Source organism: Lutra lutra, chromosome 17, assembly GCF_902655055.1.
Source record: "Lutra lutra chromosome 17, mLutLut1.2, whole genome shotgun sequence".
Lineage (NCBI taxonomy): Eukaryota > Metazoa > Chordata > Mammalia > Carnivora > Mustelidae > Lutra > Lutra lutra.
Window position 1 is genome coordinate 43,791,059 of NC_062294.1, and position 24,473 is coordinate 43,815,531.

The 24,473-nt window shown below is 40.7% G+C and overlaps 1 protein-coding gene and 1 non-coding gene across 2 annotated transcripts in view; one reads left to right on the forward strand and one right to left on the reverse strand.

The window, feature by feature from the left end:
- Window positions 1–480: 480 nt before the first annotated feature.
- Window positions 481–24,473, reverse strand: part of ZNF565 (zinc finger protein 565) — a 34,260-nt gene continuing 10,267 nt past the window's right edge. The window contains exons 2-7 of the mRNA XM_047709533.1: window positions 20,299–20,463; window positions 18,574–18,660; window positions 14,398–14,471; window positions 10,148–10,274; window positions 9,389–9,484; window positions 481–2,753 (exon numbers count right to left, since the gene is read on the reverse strand). Coding sequence (XP_047565489.1) covers window positions 1,483–2,753; window positions 9,389–9,484; window positions 10,148–10,274; window positions 14,398–14,406 — 1,503 coding nt within the window. The 5' untranslated portion in view covers window positions 14,407–14,471; window positions 18,574–18,660; window positions 20,299–20,463 and the 3' untranslated portion in view covers window positions 481–1,482. The remainder of the gene's footprint in view (window positions 2,754–9,388; window positions 9,485–10,147; window positions 10,275–14,397; window positions 14,472–18,573; window positions 18,661–20,298; window positions 20,464–24,473) is intronic.
- Window positions 5,678–5,784, forward strand: LOC125090121 (U6 spliceosomal RNA). The gene has a single exon (XR_007124205.1). It is a non-coding gene; the product is annotated as a U6 spliceosomal RNA (small nuclear RNA).

The window sequence follows — 24,473 nt, forward strand, 5'->3', positions numbered from 1 at the left end:
AACCCAGAACAGGTAAAATTCTAGATATTCCATTTAGAATGAGCTGCTAACTTTGAAAAGACTGGATTCAATTAGCAGGGATTTTATTTGTATTTATTCTCACCAATGATAATTATCTACAGTTTGTTTCTTGGGAGCCATCCTTGTTGAATTTTCTTAAATCATAATTTTATTTAGCCTTGAAAATAAACTGGCAAGTTTCTCTCAGCTTTTCTTTGAAGGGGCACTTTTTATGTCCTTCTACAATCATTGATTTATTCGGGTAGTCTATATCTTCGTGAACTTGGATTTTTTTAAAAAAAATCTACCTTTAAATTTCCAAATACATTAAAATCATGCATAGTAGCTATTTAAAAGGAATATTTATATTCCTTCCCTATTCATAATAAGTTTTTTTTCTAGATCAGGGTTATTAATTGTTGGTTTTCTATTGTTAGATAAATAACCTTCATATTAAGTCTACTGTTGTTTTCTATTTTATAGTGGTCATTCTTACTGTGATTTGGGTTTATGTGGTTATTTCCCTCTAATTTTTAGAGGTGACCATTGATTCAATGTGCTTAGTATGTAACTGGCAACGAGTAGGTGCTAGAGATCCACGTTTGGAGAACAAAGCCCCTACCTTCAATCCTTGGGTTGACAGGAACACAGCTTTGGCTACACTGAACTGGTTTTGGTTTGTAGAATTTTCTGATTGCTTTCGAAGTTATACTTGAAGGTGGCTTTAGATGTCTAAGTGGGCAGATTTCTTTTGGCCACTCTTCTGTTAATTTCTAATCTTGTGACTTTCTAGCTTAAATATCATGAAGACCTCATGATAATTATACTTGATTACAGTTTTCTAGAATGAATTATCATAATAGGTGGTTATGAAGGCTTTTTGATATTTGACACATTCATAAGGTCCTCCTCTCACAGGAACTCCTTAACACTAATACCATTATTAATTAATAATGTAACTAATATTTGTTGAACACAGGCTTTATATAAAATATCTGATAGTCCTCAGGAAATCTCTATTAGGGCTATAATGATCACTGCTTAAAAATAAGTAAAGTGAGGAACTGGAAGACTGTGTTATTTGTCCAATGCTCTACAGTCGGTAACTGGTGGAGCTGAGATAATGTTAAGTAAGATGTATGTCATGGTAAAAGGCACATTCACAAAATATCTTAATAAGGTCATTTTCTATTAGGAATTCTCAGAGGTTTAACACATTTTGAGTGGTAATAGAAAGGTTTTCTATATTCATATTAATATTTTTTTCAGCGAAGTTTTCTGATGCTTGGTAAGCAGTGAGTGTGAGGCAAAAAGAATTCCCACGTTTATTGAATTTTCTTCTGCTATGAGTTATCCGATGTTCCGTAGTGGAAGTGACAAGTGAAGGTTTTCACATTAATTACATTACATACACATCATCTAATACTGAGTCAGGTGTGAACTCCACATAAAGGCTCCTACAGCCCTAACATTCCAGGCTTTCTAACCAGTGTGGATTCTGTAGTGTTCGATGAGCTGTGAGCCAAGAATAAAGGCCTGTCCACATTCTCTACATTCATAAGGTTTGATCCCAGGATGAATTCTCTGATGTTCCGTAAGTTGTGAACTACGAATAAAGGCCATTCCACACTCCCTACATTGGTAGGGTTTCTCACAAGTATGAATTCGCTGATGATGAGTCAGTTGTGAAACACGAATAAAGGCTTTCCCACATTCCTTACATTCATAGGGTTTGTCACCTGTATGAATTCTCTGATGCTGAATAAGGTATGAACTACGACTAAATGCCTTCCCACAGTCCTTACATTCATAAGGTCTGTCACCAGTATGAACTCTCTGATGTCGTGTAAGCTGTGCGTGTTGTCTAAAGGCCTTCCCACATTCCTTACATTCGTAGGGTTTCTCCCCAGAATGAATTCTTTGATGTCGAGTAACTTCTGAGCTATGAATAAAGCCCTTCCCACATTCCTTACACTCATAGGGTTTCTCACCAGTGTGAATCCTCTGGTGGACAGTAAGCTGTGAATGCTGTCTAAACGCTTTCCCGCATTCTTTACACTGATAGGGTCTAGCACCTGTATGAATTCTCCGATGAACAGTAAGTTGTGAGCCACGAATAAAAGCCTTCCCACAGTCTTTACATACATAGGGTTTCTCACCTGTGTGAGTTCTTTGATGCAGAATAAGTTGTGAATGCTGTCTGAAGGTCTTTCCACATTCTTTACATTCATAGGGTTTGACACCAGTATGAAGTCTTTGATGGAGAATGAGTTCCGAAGTACGGCCAAAGGCCTTCCCACAGTCCTTACAGTTGTAAGGTTTCTCACCTGTATGAATTCTCTGATGTTGAACAAGGTGTGAGGCACGACTAAAGGCCTTCCTACATTCCTTACATTCAAAGGGTTTTTCACCAGTATGTGTTTTCTGATGCTGAATAAGGTGTGAGCCACGGCTAAATGCTTTCCCACATTCACTACATTCAATCAGTTTCTCACCAGTCTCACTGTTCTGATGTAAAGTGAGGGAAGCACGATGCTCAAAAGTGGGCATGTTTTCATAACTGACTTTTACTTGCTTGAAATAGCATTCCTGAGTTACTTGGTGTCTTTCAAATTGGCCTTTGTATTTCCAGTCATCTCTGAAACTGGAGCCATCAAAATCATAGCATTTAAGGCTTTCCATTATCTCCCAATTGAATGACTCTACTTCAGAAATATCTTTTCGTGGATATTTCTCACACCTGGACTCCAGCTCTGAAGAAGAAGAAAAAGAATACAAACAGTTTTATTCTTTAAAGAAAAATAAAACATCCTATAGCAGATCAGAGAGACAAAATGAAAATCACCTTAAAAACTGAATGACTGGGCACCTGGGTGGCTCAGTGGGTTAAGTCATTCAGTTGTTTTTTTTTTTTTTAAGATTTTATTTATTTATTTGACAGACAGAGATCACAAGCGGGCAGAGCGGCAGGTGGGGGCGGGGGTGGGGGGAAGCAGGCTCCCTGCCGAGCAGAGAGCCCGATGTGGGCCTCGATCCCAGGATCCTGAGATCATGACCTGAGCTGAAGGCAGAGGCTTAACCCACTGAGCCACCCAGGCAACCCCCCTATATATATTTAAATTGAGGTAAGATTTACAAAACATAAATCCCCCCATTTTATTTTTTTAATTTATTATTGTTTTTTAAAAGATTTTATTTATTTGACAGACAGAGATCACAAGTAGGCAGAGACCACGCAGAGAGAGAGGAGGAAGCAGACTCCCTGCTGAGCGAAGAGGCCTCCTGTGGGGCTTGATCCCAGGACCCTGATCCCAGGACCCTGAGATCACGACCTGAGCCAAAGGCAGAGGCTTTAACCCACTGAGCCACCCAGGTGCCCCAATCCCCCCATTTTAAAGAGTACAATTCAATAGTTTGCCATACAATCCCAATGTCATGCAATTATTGCCACTATCTAGTTCCAGAACATTCTCATTACCCCAGATAGAAACCTTGTGCCCCTTAAGGAGTCCCTCACCATTTTGCATTCCCTCCAGCCCCTAGTAATCACTAATGGCACAGAACCATTAATTCTGTCTCTATGAATTTTCCAGTTTCTGGGCGCTTCATAGAAAAATAAATCTATGTGGTTTTTGTTTTGTCTTCTTGTTTTTGTTTTTTCAAGATTTATTTATGTTAGAAAGAGAGAGAGGGAAAGTGGGGGAAGGGGCAGAGGGAAAGAATCTCAAAGTAGACTCCCCAATGAGTGCAGACCCCGATGCGGGGCTGGATCTCATGACACTGAGATCATGACCTGAGCCAAAACCAAGAGTTGGATTGAGCCACCCAGGTGCCCCTGCATCTATGTTTTTACCACTTTCCACAACATGATGCTCATGCCATCAAAATGAAAAATCCCTGCTTAAATTTTTCTATAGCCTTCTCAGTGCATTTCCAAAGTCACTGGAAAAATTCCAATAAATTCCAAAATCATTGCCATGGTTCACAGGCTCTTGGCAAAGCGAGTCCCTGCCCATCTTTGTTGTCATTCTCAAGGATAATACATCTTCATATTGAACACTGTATGCTTTCCCCTCTAGGTTCCAAACCACAAGCTTTCTTAAATAAATGTATGTCTTTTCCATCTTAGACCTCTTATCAGGTTCTTCCATCTATCAAGAATCCTGTCCTGGGCTCTTTGTATGGCTGCTTTTCTCATCCTTCAAGTCTCAGATTAAAACTCACATTTTCTTTTTCTTTTTTTTAAAGATTTTATTTATTTATGTGACAGACAGAGATCACAAGTAGGTAGAGAGGCAGGCAGAGAGAGAAGAGGAAGTAGACTCCCTGCTGAGTGAAGAGGCCTCCTGCGGGGCTCGATCCCAGGACCCTGAGATCATGACCCGAGCCGAAGGCAGAGGCCTAACCCACTGAGCCACCCAAGCTCCCTCTTTTCTTTTTTTTAAGTAGGCTCCAGCATGGAGCCCAATGCAGATCTCAAACTCAATCATGAGATCAAGAGTTGGACACTCAACCAACTGAGCCACGCAGGCGCACCAGAAATATAGCCTTACTAGCTATTGTAACCAACCCTAGCATATAATACATTTTAAATAATGGGTTGTTTGATGAATAAATATGGGATTCTAGAGACAGACCAATAGAACACAATAGAAAGGCCAGAAGAAGACTGAAGTTTATATGGAAATTGAATTTATTATAAAGGTGGTATTTCAAAGGGGAAAAGGATAGTTTTTGTAATAAATAATGGTGGGGCAACTGGATACTCATTTGGAAAAAGGTAAAAGCATATCCATATATTATACCACCATATACCAGAATAAACTCCGAATGTTTTAATGTTAAAAGAAAATAGAAACCATACAAACACTAGGAGGAAACATGGTGGATTACTTTTTAAGATGGGGAAACCTGACAATGAAACGATGACTCAAAATCCAAAAGCAACCAAAGCAGACTGGTAAATTCCACTATGTAAAGGTGAAAAGCAAAAGAAAACAAAAAGCTTGCACATGAACAAAAAACAACAAAAGTAAAATCAAAAGACAAATGAGAGAGGAAAATACGTGAAATTTATATCACAGTTAATAGAATAATCTTCATGATTTATGAAAAGCTCTTAAAAGGCTGAGAAATGCTCTCAAAAAATTAAATATACAATTACCATCTGATCCAGCAATTCCACTCCTAGGTATATACCCCAAAGAAGGGAAGACAGGCCCTCAAATACTTGTACACCCTCGGTCATAGCAGCATTAATCACAATAGCCAAAAGGTGGAAAGAACCCAAGTGTCCACAACAGGTGAATGGATAAATAGAATATGGTAAATACATATAATGGAATATCACTCATTTTTTAAAATTCTGGTAAGTGCTATAACATGGATGAACTTTGAAAACATTATGCTAAATGAATTAAACCAGCTACAAAAGGCCATACAGTATATGACTTCACTTATACGAGGTACTTAGAATAGTCAAATTTATAGAGATAGGAAGTAGAATAGAGGTAATCGCAGACTGGGAGAAAGGGAAAATGAAGAGTTATCATTAAATAAATAGAGTTTCTATTTGGGATGATGAGTAAAATCTGGAAATGGGTAGTGGTGATGGCTGCATGACATTGTGAATGCAATTAATGCCACTGCATTATATACTTTAAAAATGGCCAAATAGGTGCTGGCTTCGGCAGCACATATACTAAAATTGGAACAATACAGAGAAGATTAGCATGGCCCCTGCGCAAGGATGACACGCAAATTCGTGAAAAATGGCCAAATAGTAAGTTATATGTGACACTTATTAAAAAACAAATAATAACCTAATTAAAAGCTCCCCCCCACCCAAGAACTAGAAGTACTTAGAAAATACACCAACTTAGAAAAGAAAAAGAAAACACACCAACTAAATATCCTGTATGGAATAAACAGTAATGGGCTTCCTAGCAATAAAATATAGAATTCCAGTGGAGTTATACTATAATACCTTTTGATTTATACACATTTAATGATCTGTTCAAAAAACATATATATCCAGGGACGCCTGGGTGGCTCAGTTGGTTAAGCGGCTGCCTTCAGCTCAGGTCATGATCCCAGTGTCCTGGGATTGAGTCCCACGTCGGGCTCCTTGCTCAGCAGGGAGCCTGCTTCTCCCTCTGCCTCTGCCTGCCTCTCTGCCTGCCTGTGCTCACTCTCTCTGACAAATAAATAAATAAAATCTTAAAAAAAAAAACAAAACTATACATATCCGTGGTGTACCTGGATAGTTCAGTTAAGTGTCTAACTCTTGATTTGGGCTTAGGTCATGATCTCAGGGTCGTGAGATCAAGCCCTGCACTGGGCTCTGTGATGGGCATGGAGTCTGCTTAAGATTCTCTCTCTTTCCCTCTGTCCCAGCCAGCACCCCACATTCATGCTTGTACTCTCTTTCTCTCTTTCTAAAAACAAACAAACAAAAAACCCATATACAACCACAGTGAAGGAAACAATCAACAGAACTAAAAGGCAACTTATGGAATGGGAGAGGATATTTGCAAAGGACATATCCAATAAAGGGTTAGTATCCAAAATCTATAAAGAACTGATACAACTCAATACCAAATAATCCAGTTAAAAATGGGCAGAAGACATGAAAATATTTCTGCAAAGAAGACATATGGATGGCCAACAGACACATGAAAAGATGCTCAACATAACTTATTACCAGGGAAATGCAAATCAAAACTACAATGAGGTATCATCTCATACCTGTCAGAATGGCTAAAATAACATAAGAAACAACAAATATTAGCAAGGATGTGAAGGAAAAGGAACCCTTGTGCACTGTTGGTGGGAATACAAATTGGTGCAACCCTTGTGGGAAGCAGTATGGAGGTTTCTCAAAAAATTAAAAATGGGGGCGCCTGGGTGGCTCAGTGGGTTAAGCCGCTGCCTTCGGCTCAGGTCATGATACCAGGTCCTGGGTTCGAGCCCCGCATCGGGCTTTCTGCTCAGCAGAGAGCCTGCTTCCTCCTCTCTCTCTGCCTGCCTCTCTGCCTACTTGTGATTTCTCTCTGTCAAATAAATGAATAAAATCTTAAAAAAAAAAAAAAATTAAAAATGGAACTACCCTATGATCCAGGAATTGCACTACTGTGTATTTAACCCCAAAATACAAAACACTGATTCAAAGGGATATATGTACCCCTACAATTTATTGCAGCATTATTTACAACAGCCAAACTATGGAAGAGCCTAAGTGTCCATTGATGGGTGAATGGAGGGGCGCCTGGGTGGCTCAGTGGGTTAGGCCTCTGCCTTTGGCTCAGGTCATGGTCTCAGGATCCTGGGATCAAGCCCCACATCGGGCTCTCTGCTCAGTAGGGGGCCTGTTCCACCCACCCACTTTCTGCCTGCCTCTCTGCCTACTTGTGATCTGTCAAATAAATAAATAAAATCTTTAAAAAAAAAAGGTGAATGGATAAATAAGATATGGTATATATACACAACGGATTATTATCCATCCATAAAAAAAGAACAAAATCTTGGGCACCTGGGTGGCTCAGTGGGTTAAAGCCTCTGCCTTCGGCTCAGGTCATAATCCTGGGGTCCTGGGATTGAGCCCCACATTATGCTCTCTACTCAGCAGGGGGCCTGCTTCCCTTCCTCTCTCTCTGCCTGCCTCTCTGCCTACTTGTGATCTCTGTCAAATAAATAAATAAAATCTTAAAAAAAAAAAAAAAAAAACAGCTCAGCTCTCAGAATTTCATAGTACCAGTGCAAAGAAAGTTAAAAGGACACACAGATCCTGAATAATATAATCAAAAAGGTTAGAGGTAAACAGAGAGGCAAGTGTCCTACCCAAGGAATACTAGTTTTAAATATATGTGGAGAACATTTTGCAAAAATGGAACAACTTGACTTAGTGATGACAATGGAAGAGAAAAGACAGTGGTGTGATTTGTTCTTTAGGCTGAGAAAATACCTGCTAACACAGAATTCCATTCTCATTTAAAATATTCTACAACAGGGGCACCTGGGTGGCTCAGTTGATTAAGCATCTACCTTTGGCCCGTCATGATCCTAGTGTGTTGAGATGGAGCCCCATACTGAGCTCCCTGCTCAACAGGGAGTCTGCTTCTCCCTTTCCCTCTGGCCCACCCCCCACTACTCTCTCTCTCTCTCAAATGAATAAATACAATCTTTTTTAAAAAGATATTTTTAAAAAGATTATCTTAAAATCTAAAAATTATTTTAAAATCTATTAAAAAGATTTTTTTTTTTATTAAAAAGATTTTTTAAAAAAGATTTTATTTATTCATTTGAGAGAGAGAGACATACAGCGAGAGAGGGAACACAAGCAGGGGGCGTGGGAGAGGGAGAAGCAGGCTTCCTGCCAAGCAGGGAGCCCGATGCAGGGCTTGATCCCAGGACCCTGGGATCATGACCTGAGCTGAAGGCAGACACTTAACCACTGAGGCACCCAGGTGCCTCTCACAAAAGAGAATTTTAAGGGTGTTCTTTAGCTAAAGAAAAAGAAATCCCAGATTAAAGTAAATAATAATAATAATAACAACAACAACAGAAGTTGGGGAGTATTCAAAGTAGTCAAAGAGTAAGTATTCAGTATTATAATATGCAATATGTAACATGTATTGTGTATTATATTATATGTATAATATAATATTATTCAGTTTTATAATACTGAATAAAGATTCCAATATTGTCTAGCATGTGCTAATTAATGACACCTGATAACCTTTACTTAGTGGTCACTACTGGCTGCCACTGTTCTGGGCTGTTTCACATTATTAATTCTTGTAACACTCATAATAATAAGCACATGAAGAAGGCTCTGTTTTTAACTCATTTGCAGAGGAGAAAACTGCAGCACAGAGAATCTAAGCAATTTACCTACACACAGATCTAGTAATTGGCAGAGCCAAGATTTGAACTCAGTCTGAATCCCAAGTCAGTGCCCTTAGCCACTATGTGACCTTCTCTCTCATTAAGAGAATAAATGAATTGCTGAATTGGGTAAAGTGAACTGTTTTAAGAAAATAAGTATTTTTTTAAGGGATGAAGTTACTTGCAAGAAAAAGGATCCAAAGAACAGGTAAAAAGGCAGCCACTAGGGGAGAAGGGAGCATGTCCCTTTTTGAAGTGGGAGGAAACTAAGTAGGAAGAAAGAGGAGAGGGATTCGTGGGGGCAAGGGCAAGGTTCCCTTAGGATTGGATGCTGACAAGATCTTTGCTCTCCGTGTCTTTATGTCTCAGGCCATTGTGCCACAATTTTCGGTATGGCTTGGAGGGAAGCTTCTCAACAGTAACTCAAGCTACGGCTATCAGTCAGCTCACCCACTGGCTATTATTCCCAATGACCTCCCCCACTGGATCACCCCTCGCTCACCTGGACACCATGGTCTTGTCATATCATTTGTAATCATCCAGGGTTCTCTCCCTTGCTCCAATAAGGAAATGACATCGGGCTTAGAAATGGAAAGTCCTGTTTACAGGAAAAGAAATGGAGCATGATTGTCCTGATCCAAAATTCACACCCGGTCCCTTGGTCACCAACAAAGAGAGACAATTATGAAGGAAGAAATGAGGGAAGGAATAAAGTTGCCCAAAGGATAGGGAGACAGAGGTGCTCATGGAGCTACCCATTTCCACTTCCATATAGCACAAGCAATTCCCCTTGGGAACAGAGAGCAGTCTCCCTAGAAATTCACCGTGAAGATAACAGAAGTTCCAGAAGGCTAGACCGGAATCATTTAGAGTAGTTAACTGTAGTGGTCATTCTCCATTTGCCCTCTCCTCCCCTCTCAATCCATTCCTCCCAGTTCTTTGTCCTGCTCTGTGCCCCAGGCAGCTTACCTGTAAGGACTGTATTATCCTGACCTCATGGTTTCTCATTGGGTTTAGCATATGGAAAGTATCAGCAGGAGGCCAGAGGGTAGGAAGAGAGAGTTCTGGGTGTTTATCCCTCTCCCTCCCTCCTCTGGCAGGGGAGTTCTGGAAGTGGCTACAAATGCTGCTAGCCCTTCTCCATGACTCCAGCTCTCACCACTGTCCAGTGGCAGTTTTCTCCCTTTACCAGAGGTGGTAACAACCACCATTGCAGTCCTGGGTGCCTTGTTTCCTGTCTGGCCCTACACAACATCCTTACCTAGCGAGACCAAGTTACTGAAATTCTCCAGAGTCACATCCCTGTACAAGTCTCTCTGGGCAGGTTCCAGGCACTTCCATTCTTCCTGAGAGAACTCTATGGCCACATCCCTGAATGTCACCAATCCCTGAAATAGTAAGCCCACGCATTACTAGTAAATGAAAGGACTTTTGTTTTTTTCATTTATTACGAAAATTTTCAAAATATTTCACAAAAGTATACAGAGTAGGATAATGACCCCCCTGAATCCATGGCTCTGCTTCAACAATTAACATGACTTTGCAAATTTTGTTTTTTATTTTTTCCCTTCTCTGTGCTTTGTTTTTGTTTTTGTTTTACCCCTGGTGTAATTTGAGGGAGAGCCTACATAGCAAATACCAAACATCATAGTATTTTAGTAGCTAACAGATTAGCCTTTTAAAAAAAAGCATGCCAGCCAGAATATCATTATCATACTTAAAATATTTTTTTACAGTTGGTTTGTTCAAATCAAGATTCAAAATAGATCTATGCATTGCATTAAGTGGCAAGGTTTCCTTAAGTCTCTAGAACCTATTAGAGCCCCCAGAAACCCTTCAGAATTTTTTATTGCTATGTATTTTAAAGATTTTTATTTATTTGACAGAGACACAGCGAGAGAGGGAACATAAGCAGGGGGAGTGGGAGAGGGAGAAGCAGGATCCCCGCTGAGCAGGGAGCCCAATGAGAGGCTCAATCCCAGGAGCCTGGGATCATGACCCAGGCTGAAGGCAGACACTTAATAACTGAGCCACCCAGTTCCCCTTCGTATTTATTTATTAAAGAAATACTTGAATTAGTAGAATCTCCCACATTGTTACCTTACTGCATCTGCATGGAATGGTTTAAGATGTTCCTTTACTTCTATACTTTCTGTAAAAAGGTAGTTGGATCTGGAGGCCTGATTCACATTTTTTTTTTTTGGAGGGGCAGGAGGCCTTCCTATGGCATCCCTCAGGAGGCACATAATGACTGATCATACCATTTTCAGTGAGGTTAAAATTGATTAGTAGGGGGCACCTGGGTGGCTCAGTGGGTTAAGCCGCTGCCTTCGGCTCAGGTCATGATCTCAGGGTCCTGGGATCAAGTCCTGCATCGGGCTCTCTGCTCAGCGGGGAGCCTGCTTCCCTCTCTCTCTCTCTCTGCCTGCCTCTCTGCCTACTTGTGATCTATCTCTGTCAAATAAATAAATAAAATCTTTAAAAAAATTGATTAGTAGGTTTAGGTTTTGACAACCTGACTCATCCAGAAAACTGTCTGAAAGATGGAAAAAGAGGAGATGGAGAAGCGTATTGTAGGAAGGAGGTGATCAAGGAAGCAAGCAAGCAAGCTAGGTGGGATGCCTATGCCATGAAGGTAGTATAAAAAGCACATTTATTTGACTAAAGGCTTACATGCTTTTGAATATTCCTTTTTTAAAAAAATATTTATTTATTTGTCAGAGAGAGAGAGAGAGAGCACAAGCAGTGAAAGCAGCAGTAAAGGGAGAAGCAGACTTCCAGTTGAGCAGGGAGGCTGACATGGTACTTGAGGGACTGGGGGCAGTGCGCTGCTGACTTTTAGTGCCCTGCATCAGGAATGTTAAGAGTCCTGGTTTATCTGGGCCATGTACCCAGGACAGTCCCATACAATAAAGAACCGTACTGCTGAGAATGCTGAGTGTCTCCACTGAGAAGCAGTTTATTAGACATCATATGCAGATTTTTGTGATGGCAAATTTTATAGTAGACAGGGATTTTTATTTCCTGTATAACAAGCACCTTATGTCCTATAAGATGTAATCATCCATTTGGGAGCATCTAACTTAAACAAGATCTACAAAATCTTTCATGTCTATCATTCTTCACTGTCCACTCTTCCTTGTTCCTGAAATAAGAAAGCCGATGGAGGGTGTACCTCAGTCACATAAATGTGGCCCGCAATGAAAACTATTGGTCAACCTCAAAATGGACATTTTATGGTTATTTGTTTCTCATAAATTCCCTGCAAGACCAAAGACCTTTCTGTAACTGAAGTTTCCAATCACAGTCCCCATCCTGAAGGCCTTATAAAATAGGAGATGTCACCACACACTAAGACCAAGAACAACCACTCCAGCTCTGACCATGTTTACACGGCAAGGGTGGGGAGGCTTCTACTGCAAACATCTACCTAGGCTTTGGAAAAATTATAACACCCACTTAATGCTTCTCTAAGCTCTTGAGAAGGTAAGGAAAATTAAATCCCAGGGGTGACAACAATGAGAAAACAATACACACCACACACACATGCAATTCAACACAGAGAGATAAGCAAATATTTTACAGGGGCCACCCCGAAGTCAAACAGTTTGGGGATTAACTTTAGTATGGGGCCTAGGACATATATCAAATGGAGTGAGTGGCTGTAATCCTCAGTTTAAAGTTGGGATCCTAGAAGAGCTACTTTCTGAAATCCTGGGCTCCAAAGAAAACCTGGTTGGAGAAAAGTAACAAGGAATCTTCTGCACTCCAGGTGGGAAAAAAGGATTATCATTAATGATACCATTATTACTACTAATAATCATTTAATTTCCCTTGCCAATCTATAACCTCTGTTCGGTTCCCTAATGACTACCACATGTTAAATTAAGTCAACTAAGATAATTCAATAGGGAAAGATCAGTCTTTTTAACAAATAGTGCTGGGACAGGTGGATATTCATATGCAAAGAATTAAATTGGACCCCTACCTCATAACCATATATAAAAATTAACTCAAAATAGGTTGTAGAACTAAATGTAAGGTTCAAGAGCCAATACTACAACTTTAAAAAAAAAAGGGGGGCGCTTGGGTGGCTCAGTGGGTTAAGCCACTGCCTTCGGCTCCGGTCATGATCTCAGAGTCCTGGGATCGAGCCCCGCATCGGGCTCTCTGCTCAGCAGGGAGCCTGCTTCCTCCTCTCTCTCTGCCTGCCTCTCTGCCTGCTTGTGATCTATCTGTCAAAAAAAAAAAAAAAAAAAGGTAGTATAACTTTATGACCTTGGTCAGGCAGTGGTTTCTTAGACATGGCATCAAACACAGTAACAAAGGGACAAATTGTTAAAATAAAGTTAATCAACACTAAAAATGTTTGTGCTACAAGTGATTCCATCAAAGAAAGTAAAAATCCCAGGATGCCCGGGTGGCTCAGTTGGTTGAGTATCTGGCTCTTGATTTTGTCTCGGGTCATGATCTCAGGGTTGTGAGATCAAGCCCCACTTCAGGCTCCATGCTGTGTGGAGGAGCCTGCGCTTAAGATACTCTCCCTCTCCCTCTGCCCTGCCACCCCCTCCCTCTATTGAAGGAAGGAAGGAAGGCAGACAGGCAGGCAGGTAGGTAGGTAGGCTGGTCCGTGAGAGAGGGAGGGAGGGAGGGAGGAAGGGAGGAAGGTAAAATTCAGATCACAAAACTGGGAGAAAATACTTGCAAATCTTTTATCTGATAAGGGACCTGTGTCCAGAATATATGAAGAACTCTTTTTTTTTTTTTTAAGATTTTATTTATTTATTTGACAGAGAGAAATCACAAGTAGCCAGAGAGGCAGGCAGAGAGAGAGGAGGAAGCAGGCTCCCTGCTGAGCAGAAAGCCCAATGTGGGGCTCGAACCCAGGACCTGGGATCATGACCTGAGCCGAAGGCAGCGGCTTAACCCACTGAGCCACCCAGGCGCCCTATGAAGAACTCTTATAATACAACAACTTACAATTCAAAAAAGACAAAACAATTGAAAACTAAGCAAAGAATTTGAGTAGTGATTTCTCTCTCTTTTTTTAAGATTCTATTTATTTATTCATGAGAGACACAGAGAGAGGCAGAGGCAAAGGGAGAAGCAGGCTCCCTACAGGGTAGGGAGCCCAATGTGGGACTTGACTCCAGCCGAAGGCTGATGTCCAACCAACTGAGCCACCGAGGTGTGCTTGAGTAGTGATTTCTTCAAAGAAGATCTATGAATGGCCAATAAGCCATTTGAAAAGATGTTTAATACCACTAATCTTTAGGAAAAAGTAAATCAAACCCATAAGAAGAGGCCACTTCATATCCTTTAGGATGACTATTACCAAAAAACCAAAATAACACATTTTGGTGAGGAAGTAGAGAAACCTCTGGAATGGAGGAACTGGGAACGAGAACGGGGCTCAGCGAGACAGGGAAGTTTTTGCATAAAGAACACAAATGTTCATATGATTTGAAAGGAAGAAAGATTATTTCAAGGATAGAGGTAATTTCAACTTACCTGTGCCATGGCTTCTAAAACTACCTGAGCTGTTCTGATTTCTTTAGATTCTTCTCTTGGATAAGTGCAGAGTCCTGAAAAAGCAGATTAGTGGGAAAAAGGGAAATCTCTCATTAATTGAGCTTGCCTGAGCACTCCTAGATAGAGGACCTTAAAACAACTGTACTTCCAATGTTTCTACTCTGATTCTCTGGCCCTCCCCCTTGTCCTACCACCCAACACTAATATCAAGAACTACAGACTTAACAAAACCCAGCCACTCCCAAAACTCTAGGGAAACTAAAAGATCGATCAATGAAGATGTGCTCCAGAACTCATATAGAATCCAACTGCCTTGGCAGGACAGATTCCAGCCTGAACAGTTCGTTGTCATCTTTTTTTTTTTTTTTAATACTTTTTATTTATTTTTGGTTTTTAAAAGATTTTATTTATTTATTTGAGAGCATGAGAGAGGAGAGTATCAGAGGGAGAAGCAGATATCCTACCGAGCAGGGAGCCTAATGCAGGACTCGATCCTGGGACTCCAGGATCATGACCCTAGCCGAAGGCTGTTGCCTAACCAACTGAGCCACCCAGGAGCCCTCAACAGTTCCTTGTCTTGCCGATACTAATCTATACTCTATATGGGGCCTAGATGGCTCCCACCTGGTCCAAGGTGATCTTCCTCTGCAGCTGCTACAAGGAGGATCAAAACTGAGACTCACTTACTTTACCCACTAAGGCTGAAGGCCGTACCCACAGGCCAGGAGCATAGCAGCGCAGGTGTAAGTTCATTCTCAAGGAGGCCAAACTTTGAGAAAAAGATATCCCTAAACAAAGTCTTCCAGCTTTTCCGGGCTCAACAGGCAAAACCTCCTGGGTACTTCCCTGAATCTACTTCCTTTTTTTTTTTTTTTAAGATTTTATTTATTTGACAGAGAGCGAGAGAGTGAGTGAGTACACAAGCAGGGAGAGCAGCAGAGGGAGAAGCAGACTCCCTGTTGAGCAGGGAGCCCAACAGAGGGATGGATCCCAGGATTCTGGGATCATGACCTGAGCCGAAGGTAGACGTTCAACTGACTGAGCCACCCAGGCACCCTTACTTCCTCCTTCTAAGTCCAGAAAGAAACACCACCTACACCAGAGGCTTCATCAAAGACTCCAACCTTGGCTGGGCTCACCAGACAGGAATAAGAAAATCACAGTAAAAGGTATCTTACAAGCACATCTGAATACCCAGAGTATTGACCTGAATGGGAACTCAAATTCTAGAAGGCTCTTGGGCCAGTACTCCTAACTTTCCATCTGTTCCCACAGAACATCACTTCCTCACTGGTTGGTATTTGCTAAGACTGGAGTTCTGTGAAAAATCACCTGTACCTCAAAGTAACAAGAACTCCGGGGTTTTAAGGAGGGGAGTAAGACTGGTTTATTCAGAGGTGCAAGAAGCTTCCTATGGTTTGCGGATGGGTGGGTCAGAAGGAAGACTAACTTACTCAATGGCAGTGGTGTCAAGGAAAATGTCTTGTAAGTTGAAGAATATGAATTGGAACTTAAAAATCAGAGAATTTCATTAGGCAGAAAAGGTACAGAAGAATATTCTGATCGGTGAAAGGCAATGACAAAAACAGTGGACCAAAGTATTTGGTGTATTATTTGGAATGAGTTCTATAGTTTGGGGAAAGGTCTAGACCAGTGCTTTCCAACAAATCTTTCTGCAGTGATGGAAATCTTTGTATCTGTACTGTCAATAACGTAGCCATCAGCAATTAAAAAGTGCCTAGCACAACTGAGGGATTGAATTTTTTTCCTGAATTTTAATTAAATTTAAATTTAATTAGTTCTAGAATCTAGAGGAAGATAATGCTGGAGATGACATCAGGGGTTGGAAAATGAAGACAAATGAATGAAATAAGATAATAATGAGGGCAAAGACCAGGTCTCATCATCACTGTGACTGGCACTCACCACAGTGTCTGGAGGAGAAGGGTCCAGTGAATACTAACTTAAATATAAATGTTTGCTTTTCACCCAGTAAGGAATGGAAGGCCACTGAAGAATTTACAGAGGGAAGTGATAAGGCCAATATAGCCAGATTCTTTTAGTGGAGAGAAGCAAAATTGGAGTCAGAGAGACCAACTGAAAGATGCTTATACTTTTGTAAGCAAAGAACCTGAGCTGGGAGAGTGAGAGTGGAAATAAGGAGAAAGGGTATAATTTGAAGATGTAGAGAAGTAAAATCAACAGGCTCTGGCATCTAATCAGATATGTAGGCAGAGAAAGAGAGAGGAGCCAAAAATTCTTTCAAATTGACTGAGATCCTACCTCAACTGGCATGGTTCTAGGTGTGAGATAATAAATCCAGTCCCTGTCCCAGTGCATCTCACATTCTAATGGAAAGAGACAATAACAAATTGATACACTGACACTGATATTCCTATTTAGATATCAGGTGGCCAAAGTCCTGTGGAGAAAAATTAAGAAGAGTAAGAGGATAGGGAGCTTGGGGGAAGGAAGGGTGGCTCGAGAAGGCTTTTCATTGAGGTGATATGTAAGGACAGACTGAATAGAGTGAAAAATGCAGGTATCTGAGAGGAGTGCATTCCTAGATTAGGTAACAGCAATTGCAAATGCCTCAAGGCAGAAGCAGGCTTTCTTGAATTAATAAAGAGACTAGGGTGGCTGGAATGGAGTGTGCAAGAGAAGGAGGGTCAGAAGCTCACTTGGGTGAGAGGTAGCTGGAAGCTGGGTCACATGGGGCTTGTGCACCACAGTAAGAACTTTGGTTTTTTACTCTTTAGTAAGACAGGAACCACTAAAATGTTTTAAGACAAGGAATGGTGTAACCTGATTTACACTGAGAAGGATCACTCATAGAAAGTGAACTAAGAAGACAAGGGAGGAAGCAGGGAGACAAGTGGACGGTTACTGCAGTAACCCAGGCAACGGGTGAGGGGGCTTGTACGAGGTGGTGGTGGGGGAGAGGTGATGAAAACTGACCAGATCAAATATTCTCTGAAGGTAGAGCTGGTAGGATTTGCTACTTTTAGTTATGAAAGCAAAGGAAAAAAAAAAAAAGAGGAAGAAGAAGAAGCCATGATGACACTAAGCTGTTTGGCTTGAGTAAATGGAAGTATGAGGTTGTCATTTTATAACACAGAGAAGCGTGAGAGGAGCCGGTCTGAATAAACCAATTATGAGTTGTGTTTTAGACCTTAGTACTTGAGATTACTATTAACCATCACACGCACAGTGGGTTTTGGTTTATAAATGTCCAACAAGGCAATGTTAGCAGAAATTAAACTAGGTATGTCCTCTGATGAAGCAATTCCATAGCTGAGACTATCTGAAAGACATGTGGGGGCTACGTGATGGAGACACTGCTGACATCGGAAACAACTTGGAGAGAACTTAAAAGGAGAACTGATTAAATAAATAAATTACAGTATATTCACACCATAGAAACAGAGTTGCCATAAAATAAACAACACGTGGGGCACCTGGGTGGCTCAGTGGTTAAGCCTCTGCCTTCAGCTCAGGTCATGATCTCAGGGTCCTGGGATCGAGTCCCACATCGGGCTCTCTGCTCTGCAGGGAGCCTGCTTCCTCCTCTCTCTCTCTCTGCTTGCCTCTCTGCCCACTTGTGATCTCTCTCTGTCAAATAAATAAAATCTTAAAAAAAAAAAAAACACGTATACTTGCTGATGTTAAGACGTCAAACAACTTTGGGTGAATAAGGTAGCTAATGAAACAGTATGTACAGTGTAATCCTATTTTTATAGAAAGAATATACCTATGTTCTATATACACGTGTGTGTGCCCATAAAATAGACTGAAAGGGTTTTCAATTACATTTTTCAACATTTGTCTCTAGGTGTGTATCTACAAAAAGAATCTTTTTTTTCCTATATTCTCAAGTTTTTCCTTAAGCATCTATTTTATAATCACAAATAATAGAATATATACCTTCCTCTTCATTAGGGGGGTGAATTATAAAAGGAAATATGCATGGAATGATTTATGAGTGACAGTGAGGTGCCTTTGGGAACTTAATGCTGAAGGAGCTTGATTTCCTCCATTAGTTCTAGAGCCTTTGAGAGGCTTGTTCTCAAACAATAACTTAAAGTTCCTGACAACCCACAGGGAAAGTGAGCTTTCACATGAAAACCTTCCATTTCCCTTAGTCTCCTCACTCACTTGTGCACAGAGCTCTTGTCAACCCTCAATCCAGGATATCCTCCTTGCTCCAAAAAGAAATCAGGCTTAATTTACAGAAGCAACTTCCTACAGATAGAGAAAGAAATGGGTCTTAGCCAGTGTTGTAGACATTAACTGAATTACTACTATTACACCATTATCCAGTTTTTCCTCTCCTTTTGGGCACAGAGATGACATTTTCCAGACTTTATGGCAAGGCCATAAACTGGTTTTGGCCAATGGAATCTGAGCTAAGGTGATGAGTGTCCCTGTCCCTTCATTCTGAGGCACTGGCAAGACTGCACAATTCTCCAGTCTTTTACTCCCTGATGTGGTAGCCTAGGGGACTGTGTGTCAGATGGTATAGCTATAGATTGGTGGAGTCTGCTTTGGTCTGGGACCCTGCCTATACTAATACACATTAGACATGCAGCATTATCAAGTTAATAACAAGTTACTCTGTAAGTCCCTGAGATTTGGGGGTTGTTTGCTACTACAGCATAACAGCCTGTCCTAACTAATATTATGACCATATAAAAATTCAGACTCTGGCCTATGGTCGATGTGAGAAAGAAGAATTTTTTTAAGAGTCAGAGGAAGCTTCAGAAATAACAGCGCAGGGGGGGCTGGGTGGCTCAGTGGGTTAAAGCCTCTGCCTTTGGCTCAGGTTATGATCTCAGGGTCCTGGGATCGAGCCCCGCATTGGGCTCTCTGCTTAGCGGGGAGCCTGCTTCCCCCCGCCCCCGCCTGCCTCTCTGCTTACTTGTGATCTCTGTCAAATAAATAAATACAAATCTTCAGAAGTAACAGAGTAGTACTGGTTCATTTCCAACTCTATACACTTCAAAGAGATTTTTCACACTGTATGAAATCTTTCATGTTGTATTGCATTTTATGGATGTAAACATACTTTTTTCTAGTATAAACATCAACCAAAAATCATTACAATAAGAGATTTATATATTCTCAGGCAATATTCAGTATTCTAAGTAAGACAAGAGCAGATAGGTTAAATAAATGAAAGATCTCTATAGAATAGTAATTCTTAGTACTCACAAATTTTGTAATGTAATATTTAACATAAAAATGTTTAGGGTAGGGGTGCCTGGGTAGCTCAATAAAGCCTCTGCCTTCGGCTCAGGTCATGATCCCAGGGTCCTGGGATCGAGCCCCACATCGGGCTCTCTGCTCGGCGGGGAGCCTGCTTCCCTCTCTCTCTCTGTCTTCCTCTCTGCCTGCTTGTGATCTCTGTCAAATAAATAAATAAAATCTTTAAAAAAAAATGTTTAGGGTATGATTAAATGAAAAAAAAAAGCAGGTTACAAAAAAGCTGGGCATCATGGGATCCTATTTGTCAAATATAAAGATATATCAATACAAACAATATAGACAGACAAATTAGATGAAAAATATCTAGGGAGTTTTATCCTTCAAGATTACTTTGGTTATCTCTGGGCTATGATTTTCAATGTTCTTAGTTTTACTTAAGTGTATGTTTTTTCAATAACTATGTTATTAATTTTTAAATTTTTTTGTTGTTTTTTAAAAGTTTTATCTATTTAAGTGATCTCTACACCCAAAATGAGGCTCAAACTCACAGCGCTGAGATCAAGAGTTACATGTTCTCCCAACTGAGCCAGGCAGGCGCCCCAATTTTTAAATGATTTGTTAGGTTCTGGTAAATGTAAGCTATTCCCAAATAGCAATAAAAAAGAAAATACTTACTTTTCTTTTTTTTAAACAATCTTCCCTTGAATATGAAATAACAGCTTAGGATATTCTAAAATCAGTTATATTTTCACAGAATGGCTTTTGTTTTTGCTTTGTTAGCTCCCGGTAGTTGCAAACTTCTTGATTTGGTAGCTATATTCATGTGTGCTATAGTTGAGCCTGGAAAGAATGAAAAGTCATTAGGGCCATGTCCTACTTATGAGCAGTGCTTCCTTTCAGATCTTCTTGTCAGGTGAGTCTATGTTTTTGCACTTGCCCAACTATTCTCCAAACAACTACAAACTCATTTTGGTCACACTTTGGATCTCTGATGACTGAAAACTGCAAGTCCTGTACAGGACTCAAGAAAACTAATTCCCTTCACAGAGCTTTTATGAGATCAATTTGACTTAGACATGACCTGACATGACAATGAATGCTCTGGTCATACAAGCTATTTCCTTTTTATGAAGTCTCACAGCATACTATCAGGGTAAATAGTGCCCTTTATCATCCTTTACTTTGAACATTTGTATACTAGTTTTACTAGTTTTATCTCTCCTATTTCAACATTTTCACTTTAAAAGTAAATACAGGGGTGCCTGGGTGGCTCAGTCAGTTAAGCTCCAACTCTTGATTTCAGCTCAGGTCATGACTGAAGGCTTGTGAGCCTGCTTAAGGTTCTCTCCCTCTTTCTCCCCGCCCCCAAAAAAGAAGGTAAATAGAGACTATAACATTTATTTAAAAAATTTTTTTTCCTCTTATGTAATCTCCACCCCCAATGTAGGGCTCGAACTTACAACCCTGAGATCAAGAATCACATGCTTGGGGTGCCTGCGTAGCTCACTGGATTAAGCTTCTGCCCTCGGCTCAGGTCATGATCTCAGGGTCCTGGGATCAAGCCCTGCATTGGGCTCTCTGCTCAGTAGAGAGCCTGCTTCCCCCTCTCTCTCTCTGCCTGCCTCTTTGCCTTCTAGTGATCTCTGTCTGTCAAATAAATAAATAAAATCTTCAAAAAAAAAAAAAAAAAAAGAATCGTGCTTACTGACCAGGCTAGCCAGGTGCCCCAAGACTAAATTTTATTCTATTTATTTATTTTTAATTTTTTAAAAAGATCTTATTTATTTGACAGAGAAAGATCACAAGTAGGCAGAGAGACAGGCAGAGAGAGAGGGGGAAGCAGGCTCCCTGCTGGGCAGAGAGCCCAATGCATGGCTCCATCCCACGACCCAAGGACCATGACCCAAGCCGAAGGCAGAGGCTTAAACCCACTGAGCCACCCAGCCACCCCTTATTTTTAATTTTTAAAAAAGATTTTATTTATTCATTTGAGAGAAAGACAGAGCATGGAGGTGGGCAGAAGGAGAGGGAGAGGGACAAGCAGACTCTCAACTGGGCACACCTAATACAGGGCTTGATCTTGGACCCCAAGATCATGACCTGAGCCAAAGTCAGTTGCTCAACTGACTGAGCCACCCAGGCGCCCCTTAAGACTATAAATAGCATTTTGTCTCCTTGAGTTCTAGATTAGGATTTTGCATCTTAGCAAATTCTTAATAAATGTCTAATGTCCCAAAGGAATTCATTATAAAAATACATGAAGTAGGTGAACCATGAGAGACATGGACTCTGAAAAACAATCTGAGGGTTTTGCAGGGGCAGGGGGTGGGAGGTTGGGGGAGCCAGGTGGTGGGTATTATGGAGGGCACGTATTGCATGGAGCACTGGGTGTGGTGCATAAACAATGAATTCTGTACGCTGAAAAGAAATTAAAAAGGGGTGCCTGGGTGGCTCAGTGGGTTAAAGCCTCTGCCTTCGGCTCAGGTCATGATCTCAGGGTCCTGGGATGGAGCCCTGCATCGGGCTCTCTGCCCTGCGGGAAGCCTGCTTCCCTCTCTCTCTGCCTGCCTCTCTGCCTACTTGTGATCTCTGTCAAATAAATAAATAAAATCTTTAAAAAAAAAAAAGAAATTAAAAAAATACATGAAGTGGTATACACAAAAATATTTTTGGGAATAGCTCATAATTGAATTACAGAAATATAAACACTCTTTAATAGACAATAAAATGAATAAATTAAGGCACACCTTGATAATGATATACTAAACAGTGATTTTAAAATATAACAGTACCAGAGAGCCTAGGTGGCTCAGTCAGTTAGATGTCTGACTCAGGTCATGATCTCAGGGTCCAGGATCATGCCCAGTGACTAGCTCAGTGCTCAGCAGGGAGTCTGCTGTCTCTCTCTTCCTCTCCGTCTATCCCTCCCCACTGCTTGTGCTCTCGCCCCGCCCCCCTCAAATGAATAAATAAAATCTTTAAAAAAAATACAACAGTACTACTATGGTCAATGAATTATTAAATAAGGCAGGCAGGTTATAGGATTTATATATAAGTGATATCCCTCTATAAAATCACACAGAAAAAAATATTTGAAATATATCCATCAAAATAGTAAGAGCATAATGGGGCACCTGGGTGGCTCAGTGGGTTAAAGACTCTGCCTTCAGCTCAGGTCATGATCTTGGGGTCCTGGGATGGAGCCCTGCATCAGGCTCTCTGCTCAGCGGGGAGCCTGCTTCCCCCTCTCTCTCTCTGCCTGCCTCTCTGCCTACTTGTGATCTCTGTCAGCAAGTTTCTATTTTTGCATTTTTATATCTTTCATAATAATAATCATAACAATATTGTTATGTTATGTTATGTTATGTTACAATATTGTTATGTTATAAATGTTATGTTTCCATTTTTAAAAAATTACCAAAAGGTAGTTGGTATTTATTATCCCAGCAGTAGGAAAATTATGAGCAATTGAGAAAATGTCTTTGACACAAATAGGGACAGAAAAGGAAATTAGTGTGATTGAAACCAATAATAACTATAAGTTCTTTAACAGTCATTTAAATGTGGACTCCTACCCCCTGGTACATTGATACAGCCTCATTATCAAGAACATTCTGTGAATGACCAATTTTCAGGAGAGTTCAAATTAATAAGACAGTGTATGCAAAGCAGAAAGCATTGTGTCAGATATACAGTGAATTTCTCTTCTGTTTAATCACTAATCAGAAGATTTTTGGGTGGGGTCTTTGCAAAATTTGAGCACTTTTTAATTTATCATTTTATGATATCCTTTTCCTTGTTCTGATTAATACTTTGTAAACATATATATACATATATATATATATATATTTAGATTTTTTAAAAACAATTTTATTTATTTGACAGACAGAGATCACAAGTAGGCAGAGAGGCAGGCAGGGGGTGGGGAGAAGCAGGCTCGCCACTGAGCAGAGAGCCCGATGTGGGGCTCGATCCCAGGACCCCGGGATCATGACCTGAGCTGAAGGCAGAGGCTTCAGCCGGAGCCATCCAGGTGCCCCCGTAAGCATATTTTTTATTAGCTGGATAATACTCCATCATGGGGATGTAATAGATGGAGGAAGATTCCTCTTCTGTTTCCCTACTGTAGGGTGCAAATTTTGGACATCTCAGAGGCTATTAGCAGGTATCTACTGTCTTATATTTTAGACCTGTGGTTCGAAATTTTCAGGGGTCTTAAATCTCTTTGAGGGGGCACCTGGGTGGCTCAGTGGGTTATGCCTCTGCCTTTGGCTCAGATCATGATCCCGGGGTCCTGGAATCGAGCCCCACATCGGGCTCTCTGCTCAGTGGCGAGCCTGTTTCTCCCCACCCCCTGCCTGCCTCTCTGCCTACCTGTGATCTCTGTCTGTCTAATAAATAAATAAAATCTTAAAAAAAACTCTTTGAAAATCTTATGGAATCTTAAAACTTCTTCCGAGAAAAAAACCAAGTGAGTAAATATCTGCAAAAATTATGCATAAAATTTCATGGAGTCTGCAGAGCCCTGATGTCTAAGGGTGGGGACCAAGACCTTATTTAAAACCCTGCTATAACAACTAACTCACAAACATTAAGTATACTAACTATATTTTTTATTTTTCTCATAATTTATCAAAAGCACAATAAGGATTTGGCTTGAAGCAAATTTAAGACAACCCAAAACCCAAAATGCCCCCAAATCAAATTAGATCTGGTCACTGCAACAAACTTTTTTTTTTTTTTTTTAAGAGAGAGAGAGTGAGCAGGAGTGCAGGGTGGGGCAGAGGGAGGAGAGAGAAACTCTTAAACAGGCTGCACTCCCAGCACAGAGCCCAGTATGAGATCACGAC